General features: G+C 37.1%; 1 protein-coding gene across 2 annotated transcripts; it reads right to left on the bottom strand.

Annotated features, from left to right (window-relative positions):
• Positions 1 to 48: 48 nt before the first annotated feature.
• Positions 49 to 22355, bottom strand: si:ch73-40a2.1 (tyrosine-protein kinase receptor UFO). 2 transcript variants are annotated; one of them, XM_044341058.1, is made up of 15 exons: positions 21307 to 22355; positions 19425 to 19486; positions 18001 to 18619; positions 14397 to 14552; positions 13397 to 13726; positions 12209 to 12401; positions 11375 to 11469; positions 10490 to 10594; positions 8965 to 9045; positions 8781 to 8873; positions 6599 to 6720; positions 5278 to 5387; positions 4803 to 4962; positions 4471 to 4607; positions 49 to 1754 (listed from the first exon to the last, which is right to left on the bottom strand). In XM_044341058.1, the coding sequence occupies exons 1-15, from the start codon at positions 21410 to 21412 to the stop codon at positions 1424 to 1426; spliced, it is 2700 nt and encodes an 899-aa protein (XP_044196993.1). In that variant the 5' UTR covers positions 21413 to 22355; the 3' UTR covers positions 49 to 1423. The 2 variants fall into 2 exon arrangements, with proteins under 2 accessions (XP_044196993.1, XP_044196994.1); XM_044341059.1 differs by lacking the exons at positions 18001 to 18619; positions 21307 to 22355 and having other exon boundaries at positions 19425 to 20956.
• Positions 22356 to 22920: the final 565 nt, after the last annotated feature.

Raw genomic sequence — 22920 nt, 5'->3', positions numbered from 1 at the left:
CAATCTAATATATAATATATATTAAGCCTTATTTTTTTCAAGCAGCTGCTAGGGCTGGGTGATATGGGAAAAAATAATATTTCTATAATTGTTAAGTTCATATTAATACACTTGCATACTTACTATTTTAAGTATTTTAAACCACACAGTAGAGTTCAACTTTGAGTCATCAAGTCAAATTTTCATAATATATATGTACTTTTGTATTCCATGTCTCACTTTGCAACATATTAACCTTTTTTCATTTATTTATACATTGGTAATACCTATGCATAACATTTTATAGCTTATCATTCCTCAACACATGAATTCTGTAAGTAACAATATCTAAATATAAAGACATTGTTTTGATAGCTGAATTATTACCCAGTCTTAGCAGGAGCAGTACCTTTTTTGAATAGGCCTTTTTCACAGCAGACATTTTGATATGCCACAGTATGAAACGCGTAGGTCTAAATGATAAAAACAATGAAAGCTGAGTTTCATTTAGCTGCTTCAGTTTCAGGGTTGTGGCATTATGTATGTTGGCTCAGTGCCATTGCTTACTGGACACTTCAATAGAACAGAGCTATCGTTAATGTTAATAGTAACACCTGTGCTTTTATGGTAAGTCAAAATGTCTGTTGTGAAAAAAACAATGTTTGATGACATGGTGTATGGATACACATTCAACCCACACTATGCAGGGTTGAATGTGCATTTACAGCATTTACAGACTCAAAAGTGCAATTAAAGGTTCATACATGTATGGAAGACCATTTCCACCAGAAAAATAAAAATAAACAGATTAAATGTCAGGATTGATGAAATGGTGATGGTAGACCAAAATTATGAGATACTGTGCCAAAATTTATGAGGTATAAAGTTAATTTAAAATTAAAACTTAATTATGATAGAGTAAGTCACAATTTAGAATTTCTCAGTAAAAATTATGAGATAGTCACAGTTTGGACTATCTTCTAATTCTGACTAAGTTTCTCGCTTCTCATCATTTTGTCATTTTCTTATCACCATTCTGACTTCATATCTCATTACTTTGATTTATTTCATTTCAAAAGTCAACATTTGGACCTATTATCTCATAATTATATCTTTGTATCTAATAATTTTGATTTAACATTAGTATTTTTGCTTCAATCATCCCTAATATTTCATGATTGTCCTTTTCCTGACAGTAATGGACTTCCATACACTCCTGTGCCTTTTCTAGTAACATATATTTTCTAGAAACAGATATACATTTTTAGTGCAAAATTCAGTAAAAGATTTTAGTTTCTGATTCTCACTTTTTATCAATGTCCAGATCTAGGAAAGGAGGGCATCTGTGGTGGCCAATCAGACTCCAATGGGAGCCTCTGCCACCCCTGGATGTCCCCTCCCAGTCTGGAAATGCCTCTGAGTGGTTTACACATACATACAGTTTTTAGTGATTATCATCCACTTTAACTGCTGAGCCAGTGATATGCTTAAGGTAGCCATCCTCTAATTCCACATCCTCATCTCTGACTGCAGCAGCACCCACAGGAGTAGGCAAGTAGACATTTTCCCATCTTCCCCCAGAGTCTGTCTGTGGATCTTGAGAGGCAGCAGCAGTGGCGGCAGCAACCTCCAGGCCCTGGTTGATGTAGCTGGCCTCCTGGCTAGCCTCCAGGACCGGCAGCTCAGACAGAAGACCTTTCAGTGACTCGCCCAGTTCCCTGAAGCCAGGCCTCCGGGTCGGCTCCTTATCCCAGCAGCTCCGCATGACTTCATAACTGTGTTTGGTTTAAGGAGAGGCAGTAGGCAGTGAGCAGAGTAGAAATATACATACTGTAGATTTTAAAAATAGCAGCAGCATTATAAGTAGCATAATGTGTATGAATAAACATATTTGCTGTATATAGTATACAAACACAACTTGTTAAAAAACTTAAAATACAAGAACTGTAGCAAAATCCTTAATTGTATTGAAGCTGCAAGGATTAGTCGATTAATTGATTAGTTGCCAACTATTACATTAATTGCCAACAGTTTTCATAACTAATTCATTGATTTTTGGTTTTCGGTTGTTTTGGGGGTTCTTTAAGAGAAAATTGTCCAAATTCTTTCAGTTATCGTTGTGACAGTTGGTCAGGACAAAAGATGACATTTGAGGATGTCTCCTGAGGTTTTGGGAAACAATGATTGAATATTTTCACCATTTTCTGACATTTTATGGACCAAAATCAATTAATAGAGAAAATAATCAACACATTCATTGGTAATAAAAATAATGGTGATTTCCAGCCCTAAATTGTATAATATCATTAATATTTGCAGAATATTAGTATAACTGTAAAAACTGAACATGTACATATGTGAATAAAATGTAACATCAATGCATAAATAAAGTGATGCACTTGATATTAACAAATCAAGTAAAAGTTTACAACTGAAAAGTAGTTACAAAAGTAGGTGCTACTATAGGTGCCATAATGCAACTATATTGTATTAAAAATATTCATCTGACAGTATAAATACTGAAAAAGGTGAAGCTCATTAGGACTGACAATTGCAAGTCAAAGCAATCATGTATTAAATTATCAAGAAAAGTATTATATCACTATTTTCGACTCATTTAAGGGAACAGTTCATATCTATTCCTCACATTAATTCAGTTACTAAAAACATTTGCTTAAAGCTTTACTAATCATTATTTTTACATTATCAAGGCATATCAATAGATAAAATGACCACATTTATATATTAAAAGACTCACTCAGAGTGAGGACATGACAGAGAATTATTAGCAACTCTGCAGTTCACTAAAACTCTATAGTCTAGAGTCTTTTACTCTTTTAGCTCATTGTTTTGTTTTCCAGCCCACAAGATCTGCATTTATCAACCTCGTTTCCCGCAGATACAGGTCAAATAGAAAAAACTGATGTGGAAATCTGTGCGAAGGGATTGCTAAAGTGAGTGAACAAACTAATAAATTGTGAGGAAATATTTGGAGCACTCAGTGAAGTTGGCATATCATAACATCTGCCATATCAGAATAAAAGGGTAGATGGATTAAGATAGTGTTAAGGTTAATGTAATTTGTTATTTATACCCACTGAATAAAATAATTGCTCCCGAAAAATGGAATACAAGCTGGCAATCAGATCTGTATATAAATTAGCCTTATTTGCATAACTTACAGTAATAAATTCAAATATTGTAGCATTTTCACAGTTTGACGCATATTCAGACCCACTGCACAATACCTGCCCAGCACCAAACAGACAGACAGACAAATTTAGTTACTAGCTGGTGAACACAGTGGAGCATTTAGGATAGAGTGAATATCAGTGTTAAAAGGTTGCTCCCTTTTCACTGGGCCCTGGTTCCCAACATTACTTGTGTTTTGTGTATTGGATCACTAATTTCAGTCCAATGTTTCTGTTCATTTACACAAATGATGGAATACAGGTTTCAGTTGAGTAGTTTGTGTTTCACAATGTTACATTTTGTTGAAGGACTTCAGTCCTGTTGAGAGTTTTGTGATAGTAAAGCACATCATCTGCTTAAGCAGTGATAGTGACAACAGGTGTGCATCACTATTATAATTAGCTGCGCTAAGCAGTGAGTCACTAGGCTCTGTCAAGTTGAGGTAGGACAGATAAAACTGTTCTGTAGTAAATGACACACTATGCACAGTATAGTTTGGTGCACTCATGGCCATGTGTGTGTGACCAGAGGAAATAGTGATTGTCAGCATTAACAGAGAAATTCTTGTTCTATATGTTTTGAAAGCTTTGTATCATTGGCTAATGATATAGCTACTCTAGACGGCTTTACCCTTGCCTTCAGCTCTGCCATAAGGAATCTGGTATCTTTGATCAGGATATGTCCTTTTACTCCCACATAAAACAAATCTCAAGGACTGCCTTTTTTTACAATTACGTAATATTGCAAAAGTCAGGCACATCCTGTCTCAAAAAGATGCAGAAAAACCAGTCCACGCATTTCTCCAGCAGACTCTTCAACTGGTCCGGAATGCAGCTGCACATGTAATGACAAAAACTAGGAAAAGAGATCATATTTCTCCCATTCTACCTTCCCTGCACTGGCTCCCTGGCTTCCTTCTCTTTCAACCCAACTGGTTAAGGTTTCTTCCCGTTAAATGGGAGTTCGTTCCAGTTAGGCGAGGCTGAGAAGGTAAAGTGGCCAAGTGTGATGAAGCGAGGGAAGAGAGTGGGTGGCAGTTTGCTGTGAGGCTGCAGAGTTAATTTGTTTGTTTGTTTGTTTGTTTTGTGGCGGCACTACAATTGGATGTATCACTTTATATATACCTTTACATGCATGAATATTGTGGTGACATGGCTACTCCTGTATCTGTTGCAAAAATCCCTCTTCACAAATATTAATATACAGCCGTTGAGAAACGCAATGCATCCACAGTAGTGTGAGAATGGAATTTCTCCTTTGTTTAGCACATTCAGTTAAGATGAAGTAGAAGGAACTCACAGTTTCTGGTCACAATCCTCTGGTGGTTTGAGTCTGTGTCCTGACACCAGCAGGTCCAACAGCTCATGGTTGTGGACTCCAGGATAGGGAGTCCTGCCCCGGGTCACAATCTCCCACATTGTCACCCCAAATGACCACTGAGAAGACAAGAAGCAAGAAATCAAAGTTTCACATACTCAAAGTACAAATTCAGACATTCAGTCAATGTCACAACTAAACAAGACTGAATCAGCTCTGTGCTTTCAAAGCTGCTTACTTTTAACAGAGGCTAAAAGCTCTCCTGCTTATGTCCCACTACAACAAAGTGGTCTTCCACTTAACACTGAACTCACCACATCACTTTTGGTGGTGTAGATGGACTCAGACAGGCTCTCAATGGACATCCACTTGATTGGCACACGGATTGCTACTTTCTGACGATAATAATTGTTGCTGTAGATTTTCTTGGACAGGCCAAAGTCAGCCACACACACCCTCAGGTCATCACCCAGCCTGTGGATAATAAAACAAAAAGTAAAAAAGTACATTTGGATAATCAGCACAGGCTAAGGCTATGCTCTCTGGAGTCAGATCAAAGAGTTCAAATGCACTATTTTGAATATTTTATCCCAAAACCCACAGTTTCCTGTGAGGCCCTCATTCTGTTTCATTGAAGTTTCTAGCAGCTTCCTTCCCAGATACAAGCCATGGTTGAATACCAATAGCTGAGGACAGAGACACAGTTATATATAAACAAGGAGTCCTTGATTTCTGTCTCCCCCAGCTCTAACACGACTCCCTCTCAGTGTCTCCCTCTGATGGACTTACATGCAGTTGCGTGCAGCCAAGTCTCTGTGCAGAAAACCCTGCGAGCTCAGATAGTCCATCCCTGCTGCAATGTCAATCATGAAGCGCAGGAGACTTTGATGGGGCACAAACTGGGAGAGAGGGTAGAGAGAGATTTATTCTGTTATTTATCTGAAATATTTTAGGGGAGGGGTGGGTTTTGATAAGGAGAATGATGGATGTAAAACTGTAGTATGTATGATGTAATGGAAACTCAAAAATCACAGTAGCATTTGGGAAAGCAATATTCATTTTGATCTTAGTTTTTTGACAAAAATACCTTTAGTCATATTTTTAGTTTATTTTGAAAAAACAAAGGCATTTTAGTCTAGTTTTTATCTTGAAATTTTATTTTCATTTTCATCATGCATTTTGAATTTTTATGTCTTCGAAGCATTTTGAGGCTACAACTGTCAACATCTTTGATCTGTACAGTTAGCATGGCTACAGGTGTAGCTCTTGTTTATAGTGAAGTTGTTCACTACAATACAATTTGTCTGGTTTAGCCTAAGAAAACCATCTAAAACAGTGGACAACATGCTGAAGAGGGACAGAGGGCACAGAGGGCAAACAGCAAACAAGGCATAATGTCATTAAATGTAGATCAACTTTCACCATAACAGAATGCAACATCATCATGCAAGGATTGTATAAAGCAAGCATGCATTCCTGATAGACTACTTTGAAGTAAGAACAGAAAGATTTTACTGTTACAGTGCACAACTCAAACTGTCAGGATCAAGGTCTTTTAGTCTTTCTAAAGTTATCTTGTGTGAAAATGTGATATTTTGTCCTGAGGGTGGTGCTAGAGGAAAGACTGAGGAGTGTCCAAAATGGAAAGGGTTCATTTCTGGGGGAACATAACTGTTCTCAGTAAATTTCATGACAATCTGCACTTTAGATTTTGATATTTTATGTGATCACATAGACGTTTTGGCTGCAGTGGTGATAGAGGAAAAGTCAGAGGGATCACTAAAACATTTGGATTCATCTGTGTGGACCTTGAGTATTGATACAAAACTTCATAGCATATGTCCAGTAGCCACACAGATATCTTGCTTACAAGCAGTCTGATTGTCTAACTGCCTGTGCTTTTTGCCCTGTTGTATTTCATTGTAGCAATTACTGGAGGACAATGTTACAATAGCCAATAGGAAGGATGGCAAAACCTGTCTTCTCTCGGTTCCAGGCATGGAGTCAAAAGTCTGAGTGTGCTTGTGTGTATCTGTCTAGGTAAGCATGTGCTGACATTGTTGCAATAAGCCCTGATTATGCCCATGCCCATCTGTTGACTGTATCTCACCATAGGAATATCACCATAGCGTGTAGCAATGAGGAAGCGGCGCAGGTCTCCATGTTTCATGTATGGCAAGATGACCAGAGGAACAGGCAGAGTAGAGTCCTGCTCTCTCTGTAAAGTGATCCCTGCAGGACAAACACATACACATGTCTTTCACAAGGTTGGTTGCTGTTGCAATAGAGGAGAGATGGCTAAACTGAGTATGTGGGTAGAGTGCCTCTAGAACCAGGTACAAACTGTATCAGATTTAGTTTTTCCATATCTGTGACTGAGAGTGCAACTCTCAGTCACAGATATGGTCACATGAAACAACAGAGTCAGAGCAACAGAGCTAGGTCAGAAAATATATTTGCTGTCAAAATGGTAAAGACCATTTGATTTTTGAAATATCTGAGGATTCAAAATAACTTTAAGTGTTTAGAATTTAGAATATGAGGGATGACCCTAGCATAACTTACAAGTGAGGCAGTTTTGCCAAAACTGTGATAAAATGTGCCAATGGCTAATCTAGTGAGTTACTGATTTATTGGCTGATTTACTTTCCAACCTGTAGCTATGGTCATAAGCTTTGGGTAGTGGCTGAAAGAATGACACAGACACAGATGCGGCCTAAATGTGATTCCTTTGCAGGTTTACTAGGCTAAACCTTAGCGATAGGATGAGGAGCTCAGGCATCCAATGAGCTGGAGTAGAATTCCTTTCAATGCAAGGAAACATTGAAAGCCAGTTGAGGTAGTTTGAGCACCCAATAAGGATGTTTCTCAGATGCCTCCCTGTGGAGGTATTCTGTCAAACTGGGAGAAGACCCCACAGCCTCCAGTCGCATGGTTGCTATGCTTTCTTTTACACCAACAATGATGCGTTTGTAGCATTTGAATGTTGACATTGTGGCTTAGCATTTGGTTGTCAACTGGGAGTTGATGTATTGTTTGCATGTAGGGTGTGTAGGCCATGGCTGTTGGTATGATTCTCAGAAGGCTAACAGTTTATGATGGCGTTATATCTGCTTTCTATTGGACTACAGCATGCTTGCTGATGATATATTGTTTGCAGTCACCATGTTTATTTCAACTGTTTGTTCGTGGAATGGTTCTTGCTATAAGGAGTCTTTAGAGTGCTGATATTGTTACTTTGTTAACATGATATATTTTCTGATGTGCTAAATGGACCACCCCAAGACATAGATTCAGCCTTTTGAGCATGGATTTTCATTGTTGACCTTTAGAAACAGTTCTCTATATGGTAAAGAAAATCTAAGCTCAAACGTCCATATACTTGCTTTTGGATATTTCATCCAATTCGCTGACTTTCATTCATCAGCAAATATACATCGTTCATATATGGCAAGCCATTCAACACTAAGCTCTGTCTTGGTACAGCACCTCCCATCCTCTCCCAGAGAGGAGGACAGGAATGGTGTATGGTGAAAACCCGGACAAGACAAGAGACTGACTGAACCAAGAGTCAGTGAACGGCTGGAGAAATCCAACATCAGAAACCATCTTTGAACAGAGACAGGAGTTATCATCTCCCCTTATGTTCAACTACTTGTTATTACTTGACAAAGGTCCACCACCATCTCTATTAATCAAATAAAGACCATAAGATGTGGTTGAAAGCTCTGAAAAGTCGTAAGTGGACCTTTGAGCTCAAGTTCTCAGTCCACTGTTGACCAAATCAATAGTGCGTCTATAAAGCACAACTTTTGATATTAACTTTGAATCAAATGACAACTTAAAGTTCTGCCATTCCCACTGGGAATCAACAGCTTTCTGTTTCTTTCTTTCCTTCTGTGCGGCTTTCAGCCAATTTCAGCCCAAGATTTTGATTTGCCAATCTGTAAGGTTGACTCCCAACTAACCAAACAAACCAAGCGATAATTGCCTACAACTTGATAAGCTAATAAGGTGTGTCCAATTTCAAATGCACACCTCCTTTGAAAGACACAGTAAACAAACACCTAAAAGTCAGAGCCTAAAGGCTAGTAGATTGAACCTGTGCCCCAATGCAAGTATCAACCCATTCTAAAACTAAACAAGTGACCAGCATGCAATGGATTCTAGGATACTGCAAACAGCAAAGGACACACAGGTTGTGTCCTAAAAATTGAGGAACATGTTATTACAGTCCAATCGAAAACACCCAACAGTTAAACATCTCAGTAGTGGTAGGTGGTGTATCTTACCAAGTAGTCTGACCACATTATCATGATCAAAGTTCTTCATGATTTCTGCCTCACTCAAAAAGTCATGTAAGTCTTCCTGGCTGTGGATTCCAACTAGACGTGCAGGACAGAAAAAAAATCACGAAAATAAGAAACAGTAGAGTACAGTTTTGATAAAGAGTATAGGCTATCATTCAGTACACACCTCTCATGGTCTTCACAGCAACCTTGATATCCATACCTTCCTGTGGTGTAAAGACCCCTTCATAGACTGAGCCAAACTCTCCTGTAGAGAAGAAAAGGACAGATATTATCACCATCTTTAAATGTGGATGTCTGATGTTGAAAGTTTTTTGGTTAACTGTTTTTAAAGGATATCATTGATGTCTATAACTATGGTTTTCAGCGTACTGAAATTTGTCAATGACCTCACAAATCAATCACCTCTCTTGTTGAAGTTGCACTAGGGTGTAGGAAGTGAACAGAGTTAATTCCTGTATTACCCCTGTAGACTCTTGGGTTACACTGTCACATGAAGAATAAAGTAGTTCAATAAATGTCTGCACCTGGTTCTAGCCTTGATTAGCATCACAATCCTGATCCTACAGTTTTGGGATGAAAATGTTAGTTGGTCAGTGGTCCACCGCTTTGGTCCCAATGGAAATATCCCAGTAAAGCTTTAATGGTTTGCCATGAAATTTTGTGCAGACCTGACGGTACCAAGAGGATGAATCCTAATGACTTTGGTGATCCCCTGACTTTTCATCTAGCACCACCAGTTGGTCAAAATTTATATTTGTCTAATACTTTGGTTTATGACCAAATATCTGCAAAACTGATGGCATTCCAGCCTCAGCTACACTTCTACACTCAGGTGTTTAGTGCTAATTAGCAAGTGTTAGCAAGCTAACATACTAAAGTAACATGGTAAATATTACCTGCTAAACATCAGCATGTTAACATTGTCACTGTTGGCATGTTGCCATGCTGATGTTAGCATTTAGTATAAATCATCCACTGAGAATCATTTTAGCCTGACTGGACAAGTGTCAGACCAATAATCTGAACTACAGAGAGCATTCAGATGAAGATTTGACTTACTACCTCTTAAAAGTTCCTAAACCTCATTAACAACTATTCAAAGAAGCTATCATAGATACAGTATAAAATGAATCTGCAACATCATGGCCTTTTTCTCACCTTTAATTGGCTCAAAAGTTGTTTGTTTGTTTATTTTAGTGGATAGTGTAGGGTTGAGTGAGAAATTATTCACTAATTCATTTTTCAAAGATTTCTAATTCTAATGGCAGTATATATACAGAGGACTTTTTAGGCTCTGTACATTTGCCAAAATAGATTCTTGGCCATTCCGGTCACTCTGATGGTCATGCATAGCTGCAGTTGATTTGGTTAGCAAACACCCCTTGTTCACTGTTTTTTATACATTGTGACATATTTTGAGCTCAATATATGGAGTATAATCACTGGAGAATGTGTGGAAGACCATAAAAAAGTCAGACAACACTATGCAATATAGTGGATATCAAATTATTTGGGACTGGGTTTGTCCAGTCAGGTGTAAGAAGAGCTCATACTGATGTGTAAGCAGAAAAGACAGGTGTCATACATCCACGGTATTATATACCCTATTGGGAGTCTGCAAAACACTGGTCCAGCATTGCAGGGCTAGACAAAACAGGATCGTTGTTGATGAGGAATCATGGACTGACCTTTGCCAAGCTCCTTGCCCAGTGTGAGTTGGTTTCTCTCTACCAGGACTTCCTTCAGGCTGTCCAACAGCCTGCCACTAATCCCCTCCAACAACTGGACCACGCCTTCAAATGTCATAAAATAAAGAGACTTTAATGTGTGCAGGGCTCATTAAATTTTTCCTATGTAACACAATGTCATCATAGTACATAAACATGTTCTGTTTTATTTTTTATGTTTAAAATATATATTTTGGAGGGTCAAATATATATTATTAGATATGTGTCAAAAGTACTGAGCATCGAGTATCAAACATCCAGCTCATGTCACACTGACACATTTGAGCACAGGACTACTTTTTCCTCAGTTTTCAAATTTGCCAGGTTAAAGGAACACATTGATTTTCCATCAAAGCACACAAGTAGATGAGAGGATTGGTATCCAATTCATCTTTGTGCATACTGTACAGATAAAATCAGTGTCTGGTTTGCATGATGGTCAATATATAGGCGGACAGAAGTTGTGTGTACTAGCTATAAAATATTCACAGCTGTGTGCAAAAAGAGATTAAAATTAAAAGTACTGAAACCAAGGAGGATTCACATTTAAAAATATGGCAATCATGTTATATTTAATGTTCATATTTTTTGTGATAATACACCAATACACACAGATTTGACTACATGCTAACCTGATCCATTTTCATAATTTCTCATGATAAGAGGCTTTCAGCTTGAATGAGAATTTCCATTCTGTCCTGACATTGGTATTATTCAGCAAACCACAAAGGAAGAAAACAAAACTTCCTGGGTTTGAGGAAACAGACATTCTGCTTTTGAGGGTTAGAGATGATGAAATAAAAATGGCAAAGTATTGACCTATTACTCTTCAGGAATATGACTTACTGTTGGCCTGCAGGGGTGCAGCCTCAGGCTCAGGTTGTTGACGTCGGTAGGTGATTCCACTGTTCATTGGCAAAAGCTCTACTTCCTGGTCAGACCTGCGTGAAAATATTTTTTTGTCATTATCAGTAAAATTGTCATTGAACTTCAGTCATTATCACTTCATGTTCAAACTTCTCTGCACATCTGCAAAAATATATGTTTTAGCCAAGTACTCAATCATGGGAAAATAGACCAAAATGCCCTAAAACATTAAGTTGCACTGGAACAATTTGAATGCTCAAAAAAAAAAGTGGCATCACAAGCCCCAAAATTAACTTTTTAGCCGATGTCACCACAACAGCTGCAGCTAATATTTTATCAAATTTAAAACATTTTTGATATACTTGTCTCATGGGAAAATACTTTTTGAAGAATGTGAACCCTGTGTTATAATGTCCAGTGCTACAACAATGAATTGCAGGAATGACAAGCGGAAATCATTTATTTCTTGCATGCAAAAATGACTGTATATTAAATGCCAATGTTTTAGAGCAGTCTAGCATAATAATCCACAACATTTTCAGTTTAATAAAAATGATTTGGTTACTATTGCGAATTGATATAATACAGTATTCAAACTATGGCCAGTTTATGGAAAGACATTTGCTGTTCTAAACTTCTGTCTGAGAGTTCTGTCTCAAAATCATAGCCACAAACAAATGCAAAGATGTGTTTTATGTTATTACGTTGTTGGAATAAATCAGATTAAACACCAAAAATGGAGACAAGATTTTTTTTAAAGGCACAACAAGAAAGTGACCAGGCCAAAGAAAATTAAGTGGAAAGTCCATTTACCTGAGTTTACTATAGTTTCTGCGCATAACACAAACAGCAATGGGGACTATAGCCATGAGCAGCAGGCTGCCAAATAAAACACAGATTGTCAACCATATATAGACGCGACCCTGGTGCTGGGGAGCTGGTGTTATCTCATTCTCTGAGATTTGCATGTCTGGAGTCACAGTGATCACCACAGGAGGAATTTTCCCTGTAAGAAAAAAGAAGATTTTCCTGTGGCTCAGAAATGAACAGTACTTTTGGAATACTATTATTTTAAAGATTAATCTCCTGATTTTGTTGATATACCAAATAGCGCCCCCAAAATCTTAAAGCTGCACTAATCAATACTTTCTTATATTAACAGTGAGAGGTGTTGGTTGTAGTGATGAACTCACAGAGAATGACTCTGCAGTTCCCCTCAGCTCTACAGAGCTTTTTAGTGTCTCTCAGTTTAGCAACTAGCTGGTGATGATTGTGGAGCATTTAGCAGTGAAAGAGCCAGATATATGCTAATGTTGCTCTGTGTCTGCTGGACGTGTAAACAGACAGCTGTTTGTTGAGATGTTTAACAACCTAATAAGGAGATTTGTGTTTGCAGCTTGTTGCACTGCCCCCAAATGCAACTGCATATCAGCTCACTATTGATTTTCTGAAATTCAACTGTTAACTGTGCTTAATGTACCTTTAAAGCAAACCTATGTAACTATGTAATGAGTGGCCACGAGTGGCCATTACAGGAAAAAATGTGACAGTGTGTAACTGTGCGAGATGATAAAGTGAACTAACTCGTAGCATCAATTATATGGCGATATCTATCTAAAGTTTGCTAATATTAGCTAACATTAGCCACCATAAGCTAGAGATCATACCAGACCAATAAGGCTGTAGCTGCCCTGAGCGTGCAGAATTGAACAAGTGTGTGTTTTATTGGTCATGAGTTTGACTTTTGATTTGCAAGAGGTGTTATTTCTATAACATAGTCTCACTTTAAATAAGAAAATTAAAGCATATTATAAAACTTATAGTTACTAGTTGGGATCTGATACCAGAATTGAACCCTCATGATTGAAAGCAAATATATCTGCCTCTTTGACCCCCACACCCTAATTCCCCACCACATTATGGTTCTTAACTGTCTCTTTGCTGTTGTTCACTTTCTTGGACTACCTAATGTGTTGACATGATCTAATCAGGTTTACATACATCTATGGATGGTTACAGTGGCAGTGGATGAAGGTGACGCCCCCTGCAGTGTTGATATATCATTCCAGGCTTGCACTGACAGCCTGTAGTCACTCTGTGGGTTTAGTCCTGTGATGCTGACAGATGTGTTGGTGAGCCCTGATGAGTCTGGCAGGAAAACCACATCATCCTCACATGATCCCCACTGACGGCCAGTCTCTGCTTCCTTCTCACACTTGACTCGATACATCACTTCCTGTCTGCCTCCCAGGTCATGAGGAGAATCCCACGTTATGAGCACAGAGTCATTACGATGACTCGCTTTTACATTCACAGGGGCAGAAGGTGGCTCTGTGGAGGACAGGAAGAGAAGGACATGTCTTTTAATCAGTGTTGTATGATGGAGTTCATATTTGTGTAAAATCCACTTAAAGGTACAGTATAATTTAGTGGCATCTAGCAGAAAGGACTTAGCAGAAATCGGACAAACCAAACACTAGCTCTAGATAGGGCCTTTTGCGTTTTTCATGAGTTTTGCAGCTACCATAAGTTCTCCTACACCCTTGAAAGGGGAGGGGGAGGGGTATTCAGTAGGTTGCAATCTGCAATCTAACCACTAGATGCCACTAAATCCTACACACTGCACCTTTAATATATCTGACTAGGATCTAATCAGATTCAGGTCTTTGCATAAACGACTGTAGCATTGATCCATTTTAAAATAAATATAAGCTAACTGCATGAAATCCTTATAACCAAAAATATTTAAAGCCCCTGTGTATAGGATTTTTATGTCATCATAGCATCTTTCAAATCATTGTGATGGCGTAATGTCTAGCTTGTAGGAAAACGAAACAGTGGAGTGTATTGATGTCTGCTACAGTGTCTGTTTTGATATTACCAGTGGGGGGCGCCAGAGTTGACAATTTTCAAATTAACAGTCTTCATTGTCTAATCTAGTTAATTAGTTTCACAGTAGGATGACACTTTATTTCCAGTAAACCCACTCAGTGTTTCTTACTGGTGCAGCCAAGGTCTCCGGGGTCTTTTGGCAGGCGACTGAAACCCTGTAGACAGTCACACCTCTCTGATCCCTCCCTGTGAGTTCTGCTGTTTGGTGGGCACAGCCGGCATCCTCCACTCTCATTGGCCGGTTTGTAGTGATCCATCCTACATGCTAGTGAAACAGAGATAGTGGTATGTACAGTATATGATAATAATATGGCTTTTTTAAATGTGTGTTATAATATTTTCTTGGTTGCAGACTAAAAATCATTAGATTAAAATTTTACCCAGTTTGGGTCAATATAGCACAATACTGGCTTAATGTTACCCAGAAAGCCACTCAAGACAAGGGATTGTTTTGACCCAGTTTTTTTTTTTTTAAATGTATTTATTTATTTATTTTACTGTTGGGTTATTTACGGTTAATATCTTGTGTATCTTTTGAATGTCATATGCACATTGATTTGTTCAAGAAACAACACATTTGTGACAATTTTTAGCTAAAGTACTGGGTCAAAATAACAGATTGCTACTGGGTGAAGTTAATTCCATGTTGTATTGGTGCTATACTGACCCAAACGGTGTGGTGTGTAAGTAACCCCTACACTGTTAAACATAGCACAGGAAATTAGTCAGATTTACTCATCTTTACAATTAACTCAGTATAAAAACACAACTTTTATAAAATCAAGACTATGCCATCTTTAGAAGAATAATTAAATATGACTCCTTTTACAAAGGAAAAGTTATATTCATGAGCAACTCAATGCATCCTTTACATGTGCTTTATAGAGGGGTTTTGCTGCTACAGCATCACTTGGTCTGGTATGACCGGTAGCTTATGGTGGATATTGTTAGTAAATGTTAGCAAACTTGTTGAAGCCTCATATAAGCTTCACATCAACTTTCAAATGCATTTCTGCATGAAAGTTAGTCTCCACTTCATTCTCTTTCCCTATACATGTCTATTTTAACAAAATCTTAAGGACTTTATTGAAAATGAAGAACTGACTCCTCAAACTGAGAGAATGACTAGAAAGAAAATCTGACTGTAACATTTGTCAGCTAAACAGGGCAATAAAGTTAAGATATAAAGTTTTTTGTTTTCTCGGGACAGTGAATTTAACTCAGTTGGTTTTGTGTTGTCACGAATAATGAGAACAGTTTGAACAACATATTCTAGTTCTGTTTACTCAGCCAACAATATCTTAGAGTGTGTGGTTCATACAGGGAACATGGTAATGTAAATTACATCGGTTTAGCAATGCACAGGAAACAAAGGGAGAAAATAAAACCAGTGGGGACAAGCTAAAAAGGAAGAACATTATGGGAAAGAGGAAATGAAAGTCAACGTGAGATCCTTTTGGTGACTAACACTGTGAAATATTCGTGTCAGCACAACATATTGTGAAAAAAATGGCTGTGAGCTGTTCTGTTCCATGGCAACCTGATCCCTGTACATAGTGCTAATTTCAACAGCCAGCTGATGCAGATACATTGTGCAAAACTAAAATGTTGCTTATGTGACATCTATAGCAGTTCATAAAAAACAGGGCTGGTATTTCTCAAACATCTAAGAATTACACTAAGAATGCTCTAAAGTGCAAACTTGAAAAAAACAGTTCTTGTCTGAGTGTGAATAATAAGACACATTTATCAGGTGACTTACTCCTACTTACAGTGAAGTGTAAAAGTAGCTTTTAAGAGCATCTCTCAAGTAATCACATGATTGATCACATGAAGGAATAGCCAATCAGAGACACATCTGCCACATTATACATTCTTTTTAAAAATCCTTATAGTTTATGTTACTCTGCAAGAACATGTAATTATTCAAAATATAATTCTATAAATCTTCAAATCTCCAGAAATATTGAACATATGAAATGAACAACAATCTAACATATTTATAATGTATAAATATATAAATAGGGATGAAATAACAGGAAATTGTCCTGTTTCAGTAGCATATTATTGATCATGACCCATTTAGTCCAATCTGACATTTATCAGGTGACTCTCTCTGACATTTAATGCCATTTCAAAGTCAAAAGAACTTTAATACTTTTTTTATTCTTTACTTTGTGAGTAAAACTTTTATCTTACGCTTAAGTACAAAATTTTACTTTTAGCAGTTTGATTAAATATGGACCTAGATCATAACTGTGTTGCACATTAAAAACTTTTCCAGTATAACTGATGGTTTGCTCTGTGTTTGTCATTGCAACATGCCCTTAGTTCCTTGTACGCTTTTTGGATTTCATTGCCAGAGCCTTGGTTTGAAGTGACTGTTAATATTCCCTGTTGGAAAGTCAAAGAGTTCAAACAAAAGTAGAGATGTCCTGATTATGTTTTTGTAGGGCAATGAGGGTCAGATAACTGTGATCTGGAATGGGTGCCAGGTTGCAGTGACCTGTACAGATGCCAAACATGTCAGTCCACTGAACCAAAAACAGGAGACATCTGGACATATTGGAAAAAAGGTGGAATACCACACATACACTTAGTCCAGACTTGGACTTTGGTTTTGGACTTTAACCAATTTGGTTAAAGTCCAAAAATAAGTGAAACTTAGAAATGTCCCATTCTTCTTTAGAATTTAGGATAGCCAAAAAGTCTGGTAAACAGGATGAGACTTGTCATGCAACTTGAACACATACATACACATAGCCTGTCTTCAGTATAAAAAGGCATGTCAAGTTCTGTAATGTTGGAATTTTGTCTGTCTATGTTGTCTGTGAGCCGTCGTGAAATAAAAGAGATTCCCCATCTGACACCTGTGTCTCGAACATCTGATTCCTCTGTCGTCCGCCTCTTTCTGCCACAACATTTTCACTCCTGATCTCGATCCAGGTCGTAACTAGTCTATTTATTTACTTGTTTACTGTTTTTGTTTCTATTTCGAGTTTCTAAATATTGATTCTATGTTTCTTTCTTTATTACTTATTTATAAACGTTATATAATTTTTGATAGTGTTTGTGCGCACAATGATACAGCTCTTATCTAGCTGTTGAATATCTGTATGTTTATTGATACATTTCAAATGACTGTTGCATTGACAATACTGTACTTTGGATTATATGAAATAGACATGCACACCTGTGTGACAGATGATTAGGGCCACATGAAAAAATAATTTTTGAGTTCTGATTAAAAAGAAAAGTTTCAATTTTTAATTTTCTAAAGTGTGAAATTAAGGTCAGAATTCTCAGGGAAAAAAAAGATTTACAGTCAAGAATGCCAACTAACTAACTTTAATCTCAAAATCGTTTTATATTATTTATTACAATCAAAAATAAAATTATTTTCAATTTTTTTTTAATATTTCTTTCTCTTATTAAATTATAAATTGTGCAAACTAACATCTACTTCCACTGTGGTATTTATTTATTGTGCCTGATATACTCATTTATGTTTCTAAGTACTTCTTCAGGGATGTTTAATTAATTAATTAATAATGAATTAATTTAATATGTTAAGATACATGTGTTATGTATGTATATATACTGTTTAATAGGTATTAGTTAGTTAGTTAGTCAGTTAGTTGATAATAAAGAAATTGTGCACATGTGTGAAAAATATGAAATAATTGAAAAAAAGATCTTGTCACTGTCCTTACTTTGACAGGTATGGTTCATGGCTTGATGTCCAGGTTTGCAGGTACATCCCCCCTGCAGTGGACCCCACACTCCATCCACATTACACTCTCTAACAGGCGGAGAAACCACCACAGCTCCCTCCACACAGGAACCCGTAAGGGGCTCTGACCCAGCCCCTGTCCTTCCAAACGAGGTCAGGTCAGCCACGATCTCAGGGCACCTCCTGTAGTACAGCCTGATGGATGTCACCAGCACACATGTTCCTGAGTAGGAGAAGCCAATCTGGAAGCCTCTGCGGCTGACAGAGCCCAGGTTCAGAGCATGGCTGCGGTTCAGGTAGCTGCTTATCTGCTTCAGAGTGAATGTATCAGGGAGTGGCGTGGAGGTCTGGAGGTCCAGGACTGCCAACCTATTTTGAAACCTTGTGATGGGTGTATCAGAGTCTAAAAGATAAACCTTCAGTGGGCTGAGCTGACCAGACTGCTCTACTTCCTGGGCAAATGCAATATCCATCAATAGATAGCGAGCATCTTTACGTTCCATCCACTGGCTTAAAACAGTTCTTCTTGTCTTTTTTCCACAAGCTTGGAGCACACAAACTGGACTCTCTGTGCCAACTGTTAATGAAATTTCATCCCACTGGAGTATAGGAAAGATGCAAAATCAGTGAAAAGCTGCACTGTAAAACTACAGGAAAACACAGCACCCTCTATACAAGACTGACCCTTGTGGAAGATACTTGAGGAATATTTCAGACCTGAAGTGAACAAGGTATACATTACATGTGGTAATTTGATTAGGCACAGTTCATTAATGAATATACATCCACATATATATCCATATAAGCACAAGATAAACTGAAATAATAAAGGACTTGGAACTAGATTTTAACTCAGGGCCCTTTGACAAGATGGTCAAGTTTAGGCAATAAAGCAGGTGTCACTGCTGTAATTTCTGTGGTGCGTGCACTATTATCAAAGAATGCATCATATATGAAATTACCACAAACACCACACGATGGAGCCTATCCTGTGAATAATGATTTTTATACATTTCTGTTCAAAATATCAGCCACAGGCAGCATCAATACAAAAGTCACAACCTTCCAAATTCCATTTTATGATTGATAATGTGGTACAATGCCAATTTAAATGGGTTAAAGTGTGATTAAAGAGCTGAAATGAATGAATCATGCATGGATTAATAACGTACCAGCTTATACAGTAACACCACTCATAATGTTAGTAAGTAAATACAATCATACAGATTCACACAGTAAATGTTAACAACAAGCTCGAACAGATAAAATGAACTTTTGATGTCATTATTCAGCAACTTTTACTGTATTTAAAGGGACTTGTTATCATATTTTGATAAGTCATCATAATACATGTAGCAAGCCTTATGATTACATAAAACCTAGTCACTTGTCAACCAAACTTACCTCTTTGCTTGGCTCAGAAGTCCATCCCAGGTTGGTCCGTTTATCAGAATGGAAAATCTCCACTAAACAGAGGAAAGGAAAGAAAAGCCTGTTATGTCATGCTGGACTTTCGCTAATAGACATTTTCCTGTTTGACAGAACAGTGAGCTGGCCTGTCAGAAACACAGCAGCTCATTTCAAGAAGCATAGAAACATTGTACATATGTGCTTTACATTATGGCTGAAGCAGTACTGTGTTTTACATCGTATCATTCAGCGCTGCTCTTGATTCAGCACACTAATTCACCCAATTTCCCAAGTGTTCAGCTATCTTGCCGTCATCAGGGCGTTCTCTGAGATTGTTCTGCTTTCTAAATATACAAACATTTTTGAAGAGTTCAGTGGATTACATTAGCTTTTTAAAAACTTTATGAGGATATTCCAGTTAAAGGCGAAGTGTGTTGAGGTTACCTGTAGGTTACATTGAAAATAGTTTGTGTTATTTTACAGTAACTATACTGTGTATACTATGTTTTTCAAATGAGGTTGAAAATATATAGATTATGTTATTTTGTACCAAAAATAAAGATTCAACACTTACCCATTGGTGATTTAATTAAGGCAATAGCCAAAAACGTTGAGGTAATAAAGCATGGTAATTTGGATAAGAGTTGCTTGATTTGTTTAATTCTGATGGACTTGATGGTTTTTATGTTTATTGTAATACTTTTATGTTGTCGCAGAATAGTTTTTGCATTCCCTTGTACTATATTTATGTTTTTAGGAAATACTTTTGCATTCTCTCACCATGGTTTTTCCATTCTCTGATATTTTTTCATGTTTAAACGTGGTTTCTGCATTACTTTACAGATTAAAATTTTACATATAAAAAATATGATCTGTTTGTAAATTATGATGCAGCATTACAGGCTAAATTCCTCAACAGTGTATGAAGTAGTCAAACTTTAGCTCCACCTGAACCACCCACAACATTTAAATGCTGCTTACAGTAATGCATCAATAATAATAACTCAGTAATCTATTATATCTCACATTGAGAAGGGCCATTTTATTTTTGCTGACAATACTTTTGTACTTATACTGTTAATATATTTTTGAATGCAGGGCTTTTACTGCAGAATTTTACACTGTGTTATTGTTACTCTTACTTCTGAATAATGAATGAATAATGATCTGAATACTTATTTATATAATATTCAAATGTCTCAAATTCAAAGAACTAAATATTCAGAGAGAAAATGAAAATGAATGTGAGGGAATGACGTTCCCACTGTAGCTCCACAGGGACTCTGTATTTTGGCTTTCTTTTTCTTTCTTTACTACTTCCATGGTCATAATATTCTAGTTTGAAAAATAATTTGCTTTTATAAAATGTCTTTTAATAATTTGAAAATCGACTCACTTCCTCAGACATGCCTCAGGTTTTGCTGTATACAAACTAAATAGTGAAACCACTACTGTGTATTGAATTAAACTATACATGTTGCTAATTAACTACTATTAATATCTAACTACCATACAGGTCTACTGACTTCTATGGAATAGTTTGTGTGAGGGGATTTTTATTCTTACATACTAGTATAGAACTGTATGGGGACAGACAACAGTAAAAGGATTAAAAAAACATTATATAGTAGACTCAAAGATGTATTTGTCACATACTCATACTTTCAATATGTACAGTGAAATTTGATGTGGCATACTTTAAAGGATGTGCTACTAGGCTAATGTGCCATGAATTGCTATATCTTTTCCTGCAACACTTCCTGACAATGCTCTCACAGGCCACTGGAATGTACCTCAGAATTTAGATGTATCATAATACCATCACATTAACTTTTCACACTGATATATACTAAAGATAGAACACGTGAACACTCACCCTCCTCTGCTTGATATTTTATGTCACAGTTGGCTTCCCATATCAATATCCACAATAGTATTGAAGTAGGCCAGACAGCCCACAGTATACTGTTACACACAGCCATGTCTTCAGCTTGCTAGAAGTGTGAATCATAATCCACAGCTGCCACTTACATCCTTGCAGCCTGTCAAGTCAGCTGTTCAGAGGGTAAGTCAAATGAGTGATGCCTGTGTTTACACTCTACTCATGATTTGACTCAAAGGAATGTTGTAATTAAAGTACAGAAATGAGCCCTCCTCCTCTGGAGAGGATGTCTACGCCCTGAGTTCTTGGAAATATGTGCTACTATTACACTCAACAATACAGTAAAACAATTCATCCAGAACACAGCACAAGATCATATATCAGAAACAATATACTAAACAAAATAGAAATATAACTAATGCTATAAATGCCTATGTAGCCCTAGATATTAAAACTAAGATGTAAATAAGTAACTTTATTGTGTTCTGCTTTATACTGAGAGGGGGGAAAGGATTTTGTCGTTCAGGTGTCATTCAAAAGTTATAAAAATAATTGGCAGCTGTTTTCTTGGTTGGAAATACAATCAACCAATCAGAGTTTTGGATGCAGGATTAAGAATGTGGATGTCATGTATCATGGTAACTTACATCATCGCAGCATGGATTCAGCAAGGATTCAGGTGCGCATTCAGGTGGAACATGAATAAATCTCACCTGCCAACAAAAATTACTGCCATGGACCGTGCAAAACATTTGAGAATTCGGGAAACTGTTTTGTACTATTTATAACATTGTGGTCGAACACAAGTGGAAGTAACTTTTCTAGCACAAAGCATAGAACACAATAACTAACTATTGTTTTAATGGCATTATTGACTGATTTTATTCAGTGTTAATGTTGAGGTGAAAATTTATTTAATAAAGGCTTATAAATGGAACTCATGTAGCCTATAGGATTTTTCTTTTTATATTACTTTAAGCCCATGGTTCTCACATTCAGAAAATACAAATAAAAAGTATGATAATGCCCCAATTCACAGGGCACGAGGGGTCACTGAATGGTAGCATATGATTCACATTATTTTCATACTCATCAAACCTTTCAGTGACTCCTCATGCACTCCCATCAGGATAGAGATGTTTAGTCATAGGTGATCACTCAGAACAACTTTGTATTAATTTACAGTGACCCTTCCCTCTAAGGGGACAAGTAGACCAAAACCATGCCAGGTAAATGCCCCCCAACACATAACAGAGCCACCAGATCCCCTCACTGTAGGAGTCAAGCATTCAGACCTTTACCGTTTTTTCCTTTAATTTGTCACCTGTCTGCTTAGTTGTTAATTTGAAAAACTTCCTCTACTTTAATTGGATTAGTTGGTGCAACTAAGAGTTATTTACTGGAATCAATCAGTCTACTTTTGTATAAGATTTTGTTTTTTTGTTATTTTTCCAGCCCAAAAATACATCATTGTGTAATCCTTTCTCACTTCCTCTATCTTTTCCTTTTTTAGAAATGTTGAGTGTGAGGAATTTTTGCTTATGTCATCCCCTTTGAAAGTAACATTCACCCACTATTTGCAAAAGGAGCTAACACTTTTAATGACCC

This window comes from Thunnus albacares, chromosome 22, assembly GCF_914725855.1.
Source record: "Thunnus albacares chromosome 22, fThuAlb1.1, whole genome shotgun sequence".
Classification (NCBI taxonomy): domain Eukaryota; kingdom Metazoa; phylum Chordata; class Actinopteri; order Scombriformes; family Scombridae; genus Thunnus; species Thunnus albacares.
Note: the sequence above shows the minus strand (reverse complement) of the source record. Positions and strands in the feature narration are given on the sequence as shown.